Source organism: Coturnix japonica, chromosome 2 (genome assembly GCF_001577835.2).
Source record: "Coturnix japonica isolate 7356 chromosome 2, Coturnix japonica 2.1, whole genome shotgun sequence".
NCBI lineage: Eukaryota > Metazoa > Chordata > Aves > Galliformes > Phasianidae > Coturnix > Coturnix japonica.
In genome coordinates this window covers 88,972,738-88,985,463 of record NC_029517.1, presented here as the reverse complement: position 1 = coordinate 88,985,463, position 12,726 = coordinate 88,972,738, and the positions used below count along the sequence as shown (strand labels likewise).

Below are 12,726 nucleotides of genomic sequence, written 5' to 3'. Positions count from 1 at the left end.
TTACTGCTGCAATGTGAAGTCTAGTTTGTATGCATATTTATATATTCACATACATATGTATGTATGCATGTGAATGTATATGCATACATAACAATAATAACTGCGTTTTCTAACTTGCCCAGAGCTGTTTACAAATAAATTCATATCCAAGCTAGCTTAGAAGTCTCTTGCCCTGCTAATTCACCAAACCACTATCTTACTTGCATATCATGGGATTTACAGATATTACCATTAAAAAATGCAGAATAATTTTCCCTAACTAACAACATAGAAGCAGCATGAGCGTTCTTCTCCTCTGACTAGCAAGGGCATAAATGACAGAGGTGACACACCTGTCCCAGTCAGAGGGCTCAGGCCCATTTCTGAAGACAGCGCTGTGGAAGGACCGTCCCCAAGGATCCACGTAGAGAGTGAAGCAGTGGCCACCCATTTGCTACTAAACAGCTCAGCGTTGGAGGGGGAATGTTGCAGAGAAGGGGAGGTGATGCCGGGATTAAAGAGCTTTTGCTCTGTTTGAGTCTCTCTCCCAGATTCACTGTTAAATAGGAACAGGAAAGAAGTCTGAGGCAAAGAGCTGTCATGAAACCTTCAGAGAGGCTTTTGAGCAACATAAATATAAGTGGGTTTTATGCTTGTTAAAGATTTCCTAAGCAGAAATTCTGTCTCAAAATCAACCGAAGGAAAAAAAAAGCCACAGCCTTATTCCTCTTTCATGGTAACGTCATTTTTCCCACAGCCTTAATCAAGGTTGGCAAAGGATAACAGATGCCTTTCTCTGCTGTGTAGAAATGTTTGGATTGTTTAATGCTCTGTCCTTCTATATTGTGCCAGCATTGTAAGGGGTTGGTGTGTTTGCTTCCTTCCTTTCTGAATCATTTTTCTGCTGGTGGCTTATCCTTTACTTTTATTATTAGTTTCCCTCTGGTACAGCGGTAACATGATCTGAATGGGTGGTAGCATCTGGAGACTTCTTTGCTGGTGTGAAATCCTCTTAAAAAAATAATATAAATATTGATTAAAATAATTCTTTCCAACCTACTTGCTTTCTTTTTTCTTTTCTGTCTGTTCTGTCCAGAACCAAACTGTCTTATTAACTACCCCCTGGGGACTCTAACCCTGCCTGCCTCACTGCTGTAAGTCCTTTCTACCTTGTTTCCACAACTGTCTGAAAGTGGTCACTTTGAACACATGTGGTATTGAAAGGAAATAATAAATGACCCCAGCTACAGCGGTGCTCACCTGACATCTCCGTGTAATCCTTTGTACAAAATGGTCTGGGAGTGCTCAAAATGGAAACCCAAGCAGCTCCTTCCTCTGGTAGCATGGGCTGGGAGCATGCATAGTTGTGGAGGGGTGACACAGGTCAGAATTTGTGTGGTTGGGTTTTTTATTAAAGGCAGAACTGAAGAGCAGTTTACAGTACCCAAAAATGTTGGGGAAGTATTCAGATTTTTAACTTTTTTTTAATCACTTCACACTCCCACTTGGGGCTTCTGGCTGCTGTGTTCCCTTAGGCTGTATCTGTAGCAGCAGGTGAGAGAGCTGGGGACAGGGTCTCAAGCACCAGCCAGTGGCTGACAGTCACATTTCATCATTAAGCTGCTTCCAGCACAGTTTTGGTCAGTGCCAGCTGGCTGACTGGACCATCCACTCAGCCTCAGAGCCTGAAAACTGCCTGTTTTATGTATTCGTGTCAGCATAACCACAGTGGCTGGCAGCCTGGCCTAGGAATTAGCTAGAAACTAAAACTGAAACCTTTCCCAAATCCAGACTAAGAGGTGCTGCTTCTCCACCCACTCCTCAAGTAACCACCAAAGTAAATCACCCCTAGGATGTTAGATTTTTTCAACATCACTAGCTTTTGCAGCTGCACATGTTAAGGGAGGGCATTTGAGATTTCAAATACCACTCCTGACAGTTCCCTTTTGATAGCTTGATTTCCTTAATACACTCTGAGAAAGTTAGCATCTGTCCTTGGGGTTCCCTCCTTGGCATCCAAAATGATGCCTACAACATTGGGCTGCCGGTCCCTCCTCTGCAAGATGACAGTGTATGGTGTTGTTCTGGGCAAGTGCACAGACCAGTAAAATAGGATGAGCCTAATCCTGCCATTCTGAACAAGCTGGCCAACATTTTTGGGTACACTCCATCCTTGGAGGTGTTCAAGGCCAGGTTGGATGGGGCTTTGTGCAGCCTGATCTAGCAGGAGGTGTCCCCAGCCCGTGATACAGGGTTGGAACTGGGTGGTCCTTAAGGTCCCTTCCAACCCAAACCATTCCATGCTTTAAAGACACTTAACAACTGGGTGACAGCAGTGGAAACAAAATTTATTATCACATTGCTGACTCTCATTTCCTCCTGTGAAACTAGGATAAAGCAGCCAGAAGCAAGCAGAAATGTAAAGATGCCATTTTAAGATTCTGGTTAGAGAGAGTCTAAGGCAAAGCCCACACATTACGCAGCCCTGATTTGTCATGTTGCATGGCCTGTAGGGATGGCTATGCATACAGATTCCAAACATGAGTGGCAGCTCTCAGACCCCGGAGCGATGGGATAGGGTGAAATAAGGACACGGAGTCAGGTTTCTCATTAGCACTGGTTTATGTTTCAGCAAGGGCCACATCTGCGCTCACAGCACAGGGCTGGGGGGAGAGGACATGCAGTGATAGCGCACATGTAGGCCCAAAGCCATGGCCTAGCACCTGCCCCGTGCTCCTGCTGCCCAGCACTGAGGGCTGACAGGCACAGCTCTGCCTGGCAATGGGTTGCAGCAGAGCTGGTTGCATATTGCACAGAGACACTGAGCTCTGGCCCTTCACAGAGGCTTCCCTGCCCCAACTCTCTTAGGCACTCTCCAGACTGCACACGCCTGTACAGGCTCCATTTCTAGTACTACTACTCCGTGTCTTCGAAATCAGTCTCTCTGTCACGTATCATCCCAATCCAACCGAGATGTTTGATGACATATCACCGTGTTTGTTCACTGCCCATCACATCATGTTACCTAACCCAGTATTCTCCATTGTTTTCTCTGTTTGAAACTCTGCACTCAGTCTGCTGCTTCCTACTGTGTTGTTTTACTGCTCCTTTGGCTTCCCTTTGGCTTACTGTGCCAGAGCTTGTCTATTGCACTGTGTCACTCTTGATCTCTCTCTTCATTTACAACCAGCTTGTATTCTGTTTTATAGACTGATATTTCTTTAACTCTCTTCAGTGTATGCAGATCAGTAGATTGACAGACTCCTCTGACTTGTTTTGATAAATGCTGAAATATGCAGAGAAATTCAGATTTTTTACTTTGGTACTACAGGCCAGACTTGCTCCCACAGTCAGTCACCTTGATGCACTGAGCATGGAGAGCCAGGCAGGAAACCTGGCTGTGCAGTTAGTAGAGCCTGTAAATACAAGAAGCAATTATCAACCTGGTGACAGGGTTAAAAAATGATGATTTCAAGAAGCACGGATAGGTTGAACAGTGGAAAACTGGTGGAGAAATATAATTTCAGTTTTCCCCCATTTCTGTAAATGTCATCTTTAATGTACAGTAACACTGATTCCTGTAATTAATTCAAGCAAAAGCAGCTGGCAGTGAGGAGTCATGTTTCAGAAGCTGAAATCTGGAGGTAAGCCTCATCCTTAATCCAGCTGAAGTTCACAGCTGGTCCTACAGTCATTATTCTTCTACTAAGAAGTCTTTCCTGCATGTGAGTCTGAAATCAGAGGCAGACAGGAGTCAGTAGTTGATTTTCACCTCATTTCCCAATGCCAGACCAGGCCCAATGCAATGAGTATAATGCATTATCATGATATTATCATGCAAATGTGTTTTTCTAGCTCAAGAAGAATTAGCAAATGGAAGCTTGTCAACTACTTCAGTTCATCCCAGACCTCCTTCTCTCATTCTCTTCTTATCTGTTCCATAAATCATGGACATGTACATGAATATCTGGAGCCCACACACAGAGAGATGTTCACTGCTTGCTTTTGTCCTGTGAATTGACAGATGCTTAGCTTTAGCTTGAATTCTCCTTATTTTTTAATTCTTTTCACATCCAGATGGCCTCTAATGCTAGTCACTAACCACTGTTTTGCTCTCTTGGCTGCCAAGGAACTGCCTTGTTCTGCACTAGCCCCATCACTCGAACCCTGCTTCTCCCGGCCAGAGAGACCAGCGAACCGGCGCCCACCGTCCCGATGGGCTTCACATTCCCCTACTGCCTCACAGTCACAGTCAACTGGAGACCTGACTTCCTCGAAGGAAAGCGGAGGCACGGAACCGCCAGCGGAGGCCGTGAGCCAGGGAGACCAGTCAGCATGAGCGGCTGTGGGCACCGCGCCAGGGCTGGCCTCTGCAGTGGGCCCGACAGAGAAGTCCCGTAGTGGAGGTCAAAGAATGTTCTCAAATGCAGCTGCTGAATGTCCGACCCATGAAACCGAGGTGTTTCTAGAATGAAACAGTTAATGTGCCTGTAATAACTTAATTTTTTTTCATAGCTGAGAAAACTATTTTTGTCTCCATCTTTTCTACATACAGAATATTAACAAAAAAAAAGGGGGAAAAAAAGGGTAAAAATGACATAAAGTAAGATTTACAATAAAATGTAAATTAAGTTTTAAGGGAATTTGAATACATGCTCACGCTCTCTCCAAATACTGACTGCCTTTCGGTTATATTTGCACTGTTAATTTTTCAGTTTCAGTTTGGTGTTTTTTTGGGGGGGAGTTGTTTTCGGTTTTGTTTTGTCATGTAAAACTAGAGTCTTAAGTTAATTTTATTCTATTTTAATGTCAGTGTTATCAGTTTTTAAATGTCAGTTTCTTAAAGGTGCTTCGACTGTCTGAAGCAATACCTTTTAAGTAGTGAAGAAAGCCATTAAGCTAGTTCACTAGAATTGTATTAGCTGAAATGGAGGGGAATACAGGTAAACACGAGAAAAAAGTGTAAAAAAAAGAATGCCTCAGAAAGTCGTATGGCTCTAGCTGTAAAATACACCTACGATACTTGACTTGCATGCCTCTGGGTCCTCGCACTTTAGTGCATGTACATACTGCTACTGTACTTCTGCCGTCACATCAACGTGAGTCCATCCGTTCCACTGTAATATTGTGGTGAATTTACCTGTACTGTACTTTTATTGTTGGTATTCTTGCATTGACTAGACAAAAGAGTTTTTAAATTATTGTTAGCGGTTCAACTGGCTATGTACAGTGTTTACTGGGATCTTCTTTCGTTTTGGGAAAACCATTGAGAACTCTGGGCGCACCAACTTGTAACTGGCCTTGTTTAGGAGTCTGTCGGAGACCGTGTGAAGTGGAAATAAAACCCTCAGTATTTACAAGTTGGTTGAGTGCTTCATGGCGTTTTTTTCTGGTGGTACTTCACAAGTTCATTTTACTTAGGAGAAGCAGCTCCCAAACTCTGCCTTTATTCATAGGGGAAGAAAATGTGTCTTTATCCTGTTCCAGTTGGGATGAGAGGTAATGGCCTCAAGTTGCACCAGGGCAGGTTCAGGTTGGATGTCAGGAAAAAAATATTCTCTGAATGAGTGGCACTTAATGACTCAGAAAGAGTCTAGTCTTAGTGCAAGTTTGTGTCATGTCCACATTAGGCTTGTATAAAGCTGGTTGCTAGCATTGGGAACTAAGTGCCCTCCTAAGAGGGGGAACCTCCCAGTTGGTTCCGCCTGGCACCATCTGTTTGGCCATGCACTTTCTCTGCGAGCCTCAGATCTGCTCTGACTAGTTATCTCAGGGCTGAAGTGGCTCATTCCCGCTTGATTTCCCTTGCCAAGGCTTTCTGATGCTCTTTTACTTAAGAGGACCATCTGTGATCCCTAGAAGCCTTCCTGGTTAGCTCTGCTGAGCGCTAAGTCCCTCTCATCCTGTCCTGCTGCTGGCTTTCTAGGAACTTTAATGCAGCTGTTAGATGAGAGCAAACCCCAGCTCTTGGGTCAGCTCCCAAGCTCCACCTGCTTGAGGTCTCATTTCTGCCACAAGTTAGGTCTGTGGTTATTAAGCTGAAATTGAGATGTCCACCTCAGGGTTATCATTATGAAAACTGCTGCTTACTGAGACCCGCAGTGACTGAGAGTCCTATTGTCTGATGCCCCCATCAAATAAAGCAGTGTCCAGTGCTTCTCAAGGGCAGCAATGCTTCTATCATGTGCAAATTATCTTCACAGATACCCCAAAACTCTCACTGTTAACATTTTTCTTTGGCCTCCCCAGAAGTCTGAAGCCTTAAAATCATACACGGAGTCCACCCCACTTATTTTCCCAGTGCTTGAAAATCTTGTGGCTGCAGCACTTTCGTGACTTGTTGCCAAAACTTCAGTTTGGGCAGGGAAAGAGAAGCATGCACAAGAGCTGCTCGGAAGGTCAAAGCAGAGTCACAGTTGTTATTAAAGAAGGCTTAAACTACAAATGAAAGATCCTTGTTTATTTCCAAAATCTTAATTATGAGCAGCAGCTTTGAAGGCAGAGTGGGAGGGTTTGCTGCTCCCTTAAAAGCTGTTTCTCCTGCATGAAGTAAGTTGGAAGCTGCAAATGAACAAGCAATGCTACAGACATCAGCAAGCAGAAATGCTGTCCTGCTTTTTGTGACAACTGTAATTTGTTTTAATGATTCAGGTGGCTGATGTATAGCTTTGAGACCAGGAAATGACATTTGCCTTTCAAATCAAGAATATGCCAGCCTGGAGAATTAGCTGCTTGCCACTTTGAAATAGGAAGGGATATGGGGATAAGCAGCTGCCTGTGGTTTGTCAGGTAAATTGCTTACGGAATAGCAGGGGTTGTATAGCAGAGCAGAGCAGGAAGGAGGAGGTTAAGCGCACGTAGAAATTCTGTTTATGACCTTAAAAAGAATCACATTAATTAAACATAGGTTCCTTTCTAGTCTAATTAGCAACACCAGTGACATAAAAAATGTCTCCTGTTTCTACTAGCTCTTTGAAAACATTAGGGCTTTTATCTTCCCATACCGCTGCTGCTGCTGAGGTTGGGGGATTTTTTCCCCTCCCATTACTCCATCACATTCTGTAATTACTAACATAAATCATAACTTAAATAATGGGTTTATAGTTATTTCTAAAGACTCTAAGAAAAATAGAAAGCCTTTTCAGATAGTCTGTGGCTTACTCCATGTCTGTATGGTAGCTGAATTATTGCCTCATGAATAATCAGGGCAGGAGAAGCCTTGAAAACTGCCACACATTTGTTTAAGGGGATGCGGATACCTCTGATATAGATTCTCCTGACAAAGCTGACAGAGTTATAGAATCATAGAATCATATAATGTTTTGTATTGGAAAGGACCTCAAAGCCCACCTAGACCCCCCATGGGCAGGGCTCCCCCCCAGCAGCTCAGCTGCCTAGGGCCCCATCCAACCTGGTCTTGAGCACCTCCAGGGATGGGGCACCACAGCTTCTATGGGCAGCTGTGCCAGCGCCTCACCATCCTGAGTAAAGAATTTCTTCCTAGCACCTAACTTAAATCTCTCCTCTTTTGCTTTAAAACCATTCCTCCTTGTCTTATCACACTCAAACCGTGTAAAATGTTGGACCCCCTCCTATTTATTAACTCCCTTCAAGTACTGGAAGGCCACAGTGATGTCTCCCCAAAGCCTTCTCTTCTGCAGGCTAAACACGTCCAGCTCCCTCAGCCTGGTAGGAGCAGGTATGCACTTCCCATCCCAGCACCACTTCCCTCTGTGCAGAGAAACCCCTTCCTGAAGCCCCCAAGCTCCCTCGTGCTCTCTTTGGAGGTACCATGTCTCTTGTTTGCTCCCTGTTCACCTGCTTTGACTTCCTTTGAAGTAAATCACTGCAGCCTCCCAGAGTACTATTAAGCAGCTGAGTACATATAATTTTCATATGAAATGACAGCTAATGTCTTTTCAGTCTCCACATACCCCAGCCTGCTTTCTGGAGAGGCTTAATGGCTTTGAGCAAAGTCTGCTTCCCTTCCCTGTTTATCATCTTCTTATCCATCTTGCAGGAGGATGAGACACACTGCCCTCAGGTCTGGGTGAGGGAGATTACTGCTCTGCTATTGATGTCTCTGAATTAAAAAGAATCAACATCTGTTGCTCAGAATGACCTTTTTTTTTCTTTCCTTAGCAGAGCAGAGACGATAGGATTTCTTCGCCTTTCATTACTCATTGCTTTCTGGTGCACAGACACCTCCTGGAGGCTCCAACCAATATCTGTATCATCTGAAGAATTGGCGACAGGGATCCTGAGAGCACACAGTGATCAGGGCAGGATTTTTTGGGTGAGGGACGGCAAATCCAGCAGGATGTCTCCATCTGGAGCTGGCACTAAGGAAGGCACTGAGGCAGAGGAAGGGCTGGGGTCGCATAGACCCAAGAAGCCCCTCAGGCGTCCCTGATCTGGCAGCCAGCAGCTGTGGGATGGATCTGTGGGAGGTCATGGGGTGGGTGGCACAAATTCTCCCCTTGTTCTCAGCTGGACACAGGCCCACCATATCCCAAGGCCAGTCTGCAGGTAGTGGGCTGAGATCTGAGGAGAGAAAAAACTGCAAATAGATGGATATCTGAACAAGAAGGGGGAAAAAAAGTCATTTGGATATTGAGTTTTACATGTCTCTTGCTGGCAGTAAGTCTGGCTGAGCAATGTAAGCAGATACTGCACTAGGGGAAGAGTGTAGCTAGGCTGTGCAATGTGAATCCTATTAAATGCCAGGACCAGGAAATTTTGTTTTGTCTTGGTAGATTCCAAGATTTTTTTAATATATACTATAATGAGATTTTTTAATCCCTACAGTAAAACTTTAGATGAGGCTTGCACAGAAATTGTCACGGACATGGATACATTCCTCATTCTGTTGCTGCTTCTCTCCCTGCTGTCTCTCTGGGTCAGGCTGCAGCAGAGAGAGCTGCTTGCAAGTGAACAAGCTCATCCCAAAGGCACTGCTCATCTGGCTTGGCCTTCTTGTGGGTTTGGTTGGAACCAAACTGGCCCCAAGATACCACACTCTGCAAGCAGGCACCATTTTTGGACGCTAAAAAAGCTGGAACTGGTGATGCATAGGAGAGGAGCCACCCATACTTTTTATCTACCAAGAACTGCTATGCTAAGTGCTTAGGCAATTAAGAACATAAGTCTCATTGATTTCCTTCTCATGTAAGTGGCTTTGGTAACTTAGATACATGGGGAATTTTTATCACAAGTCTCCTTCCAGCACTTGACCTGTAGGGAGTATATAAACAGGAGAGAATCAAGATGCTTGCATGGTCTGAGAGTAGTAGGATAAGGGGGAATGGATTTAAACAAAAAGAGGGGAGATCTTAGTCAGGTGTTAGGAGAAAATTCTCTGCTCAGTGGGCGGTGAGGTGAGGTGCTGGCACTGCTGCCCATAGAAGCTGTGGTGCCCCATCTCTGGAGGTGCTCAAGGCCAGGTTGGATGGGGCCCTGGGCAGCTGAGCTGCTGGGGGGCAGCCCTGCCCACAGCACAGGGTGAGGCTGGGTGGACTCTGAGGTATCTTCCAGCACAAATCATTCTGTGATTCTATTATTTTATTATTCTATTATTCTGACTCTGGCTCCAGACTGCTAGTCTTTAAAACATGGACTTGATTCCTGATATTGTCTTAGAGAAGACACACACTGTATCATTCTTTGCTATATTTTTTGCTCACTGCAACAGTAGGGCAGGAAAAAATCCACTTTGCATATACGAATGAGAGGAAGAACAATGAAGGCCATGATTTTGTCACAGCTATTTCCATGACAAAACTAAAGACTTTTGAGAGGGTATTTTCTAGGTACAATGTCACTGTGTTTTGTCATGGAAATCACATCTTGGGCAAAATCAAAGCCCTGGCTTCACAAATGTCTGTTTCCCTCAGTCTGTGATGCTTCTGACAACATCAGAACTTCACAACTTGCACATAAAATACAAGTGAACACATCATGTTGGCAGGCTTCTTAAATGTTTTACAAATAGGAATGGATATACAGTTATACTGAAAAACTTATTAAAGTCATTTTGTATAAGGTAGTAATGCAATGCAGTAGCGAGGAGAAAAGCAGCAATAAGAACCGAGAAACAGCAGAGCTAACCCCTGGAAACCAGCACCCATGCTGCATTTAGGGAGTAACAGGCCTGATGGTGGTTTCTCTGAGATCAAGCCTGCAAACCTGTCTGCGTGGAAGCAACAGTGAGCTGTGCTGCAGTATGTGAGACCTAATGAGGCATGGGCCTCGCCTGCAATAGCACTGACAGCATCTGTCAGAATCAGCCCCATTGGCTGGCAGGAAACCCAGCACTGACAGAGCCATTGCCTACTGGACTTGTTAAACAGCCTTGAGATTGCACAGCCACAGCTTGTCCCTCTGAGGGTGACATCCTGGAATGGCGAAGGTCCTGGAGATGACATCCCCTGGAAGGTGGGGATGCTTAGCAGAATCCGCCCAAGCTCTTTGTCGGAAGGGCTCAGGGATAAGTGATTAGAAGCCCCATGAATCAATTTAATCCTTCCTGAAGAACTGGAAAGCCTCCACCTGCTGTGGACACCCTTCTGTAGGCCCTGATCAGCCACAGCTGGCTCTCAGTGGCAGAACTGGTTTGTGTAGATGGCCCAAACCACCTGGTTCCTCCCAGCCAGGCGAGTTATCCAGAAACCACCCTGAAGCTGTGTGGAGGATCCCTGCGTGCAAGTTCTTCAGGTTAGGCAGAGGCAGCTCTGAAACCCCAATGAAGCGGGATGGGTAAGGAAGGAGCCCGCTGTCACCTGAGGCCACATCTGACCTGAATGAAATGTAAAAAAATTAAACCTGCCCCAAAATTAAATTATCAGTGGAGCTACATAACAAGTTAACTAAATTGACTGTGACCTACATACCAGAAAGCATTAGATATTTGGAAATACTTCTTTCCGTGGGACTCAGGTCACACAGTAAGATCTAGTTTAAAGATTCACACGCATCTCTCTGAAGTCCTGCATCAGGCTTAAAGCAGAGAACAGCCAATTTGAAAAAGCAATGAGACATTTTTAACCTTGACATCTATCAGGTCGGCCCTGCAATGATTTGAGTCTCTTGTCAGGGCAGCAGACAGCACTGACAGATGAACTGATTAGCTTTGGTACATATCACAGTGCAGACAGTAATTACAGCCTAGAAACGATAGCTTAAACAGAAAATAATGCATTACATGAAGAAAGTTCCTTGCCAGCCGCCTGGAGGCAGGACCTCCACAGCTACTGCTCAGAAATAAAACACATCAGGCAACACTCTGGGGGTTCAATCTTTCTTAAAGTACACAAGCTAAAGAATTTATAAGCAGCTAATCCAGCCACAGAAGGGAACACAATGAGATGTATATATTAGATGTCTATTTTGAAAACAGTATTTTAGAAAAGACAAATAAATATATATACGTCTGCCCATCTCTGTCTATCTAGCCACCCATCTAAACATCTATATATCAATCTATGTATCTATCTTTGTATTTATGAATATCTACTTATCTACCTATCTATCTGTCTTTGAAACAGAAAGTCTGTTTTATCTTTTTACACCTACTTTCTGGACTGTTCTGTATATGCATATACACAGGAGTAAAAGCAGATTCCTTGCATGGTCTATGGTACATCCTTCTCCAAAGCAGAGCAAAGGAGGCGTTCATCAGATCAGTGCTATTGGACTTCTCCATAGCTTTTAGCCTCGCTTCCTATCCCATGTCAGCATCATTCAGCTTTAAACTTCAGACTACCACAAAGCTGTTCTTCAGAAATTAAAGAGCTGAGTCATCACACAGTGCTCGTTCCCCTGTTTTTTAAATAGCATTTGTGCATAAAAGCTCAGCTCAGATTAAGAAGATAAATACAATGCAGAGCTTTACCGATAAGTTAAATGAACAGTGAAAATTGCCCTTTAATCTACTTAGCAGGTCTTTGTGATTAAAGTCTGGTATGTTTTTCTGCGCTGCTGAAGGAGTAGGCAACGTGGTGACTGGAGAAATGTCTAGGAAAAAGCACATAAGTCACAGCTTTTTTGTTTTGTTGCTACTTCTGTTTTAAAATCATTTGCACTGATCAATTTCTTTGCCATATCTGGTCAGATGAAGCACACAGACACCATCAAAAGATACATACATCGGCTTTCAACCTTCATCACAGTGTTACCCTTTTCCAGCCAGCATCTGAGCGTGCTACCACAGATGTAAAGCCGCTTTTGATGCAGGCTTTATGCAAGTCTTAGCTTTAGGGAGCAGCAGGCCACGAGCTGGCACGTACATCAAACAGCATGCAAATCCTTCCCACTGAAGAATCGGTTTATAGTGTGCCACTGGATTGTAAAAACACAAAACATCTGCCAAATGCCACAGAGCTACGGCAGCTAAAAACAGCCTCTCATGCCAGTAAGGGAAGATACGTTCTGTGAAACCTTCTCTGAGACACCTATACCCTCAGCAGTAATACTCAAAAGCCATAGGGAACAGTAATTAGTCCTCCAGATGCTTTACACTGAATTAGAATTCAGAGTAAACGTGGAGATATCTCAATTTAAATACGGTGGAATGGGGTTTAGTTCTTCCATTAGATTTGCTGGGAAACAGCTTGAGCAGGAGGATAAAAATCATATTGGGCAAAAGATACTGCTGTTCTCTGAGATACTGGAAAGCCCAGAGGCAATCTGGTTGGAGCAAATGCTCTGGGGGAGGATGCGTCTCTTGAAGTGGTTAGCCCCACATTTTCC

The 12,726-nt window shown here is 44.3% G+C and overlaps 1 protein-coding gene across 14 annotated transcripts in view; it reads left to right on the top strand.

Annotated features, from left to right (window-relative positions):
* Window positions 1-5,339, top strand: part of MTCL1 (microtubule crosslinking factor 1) — a 96,183-nt gene extending 90,844 nt beyond the window's left edge. For 10 of the 14 annotated variants that reach the window (XM_015855284.2, XM_032442634.1, XM_032442641.1 and 7 more), the window contains one exon: window positions 4,109-5,339. In XM_015855284.2, coding sequence (XP_015710770.2) covers window positions 4,109-4,318 — 210 coding nt within the window. In that variant the 3' untranslated portion in view covers window positions 4,319-5,339. Of the gene's footprint in view, window positions 1-1,075 lie in introns of all 14 variants that reach the window. The other 4 variants (XM_032442644.1, XM_032442645.1, XM_032442637.1 and 1 more) reach the window with 2 other exon arrangements.
* Window positions 5,340-12,726: the final 7,387 nt, after the last annotated feature.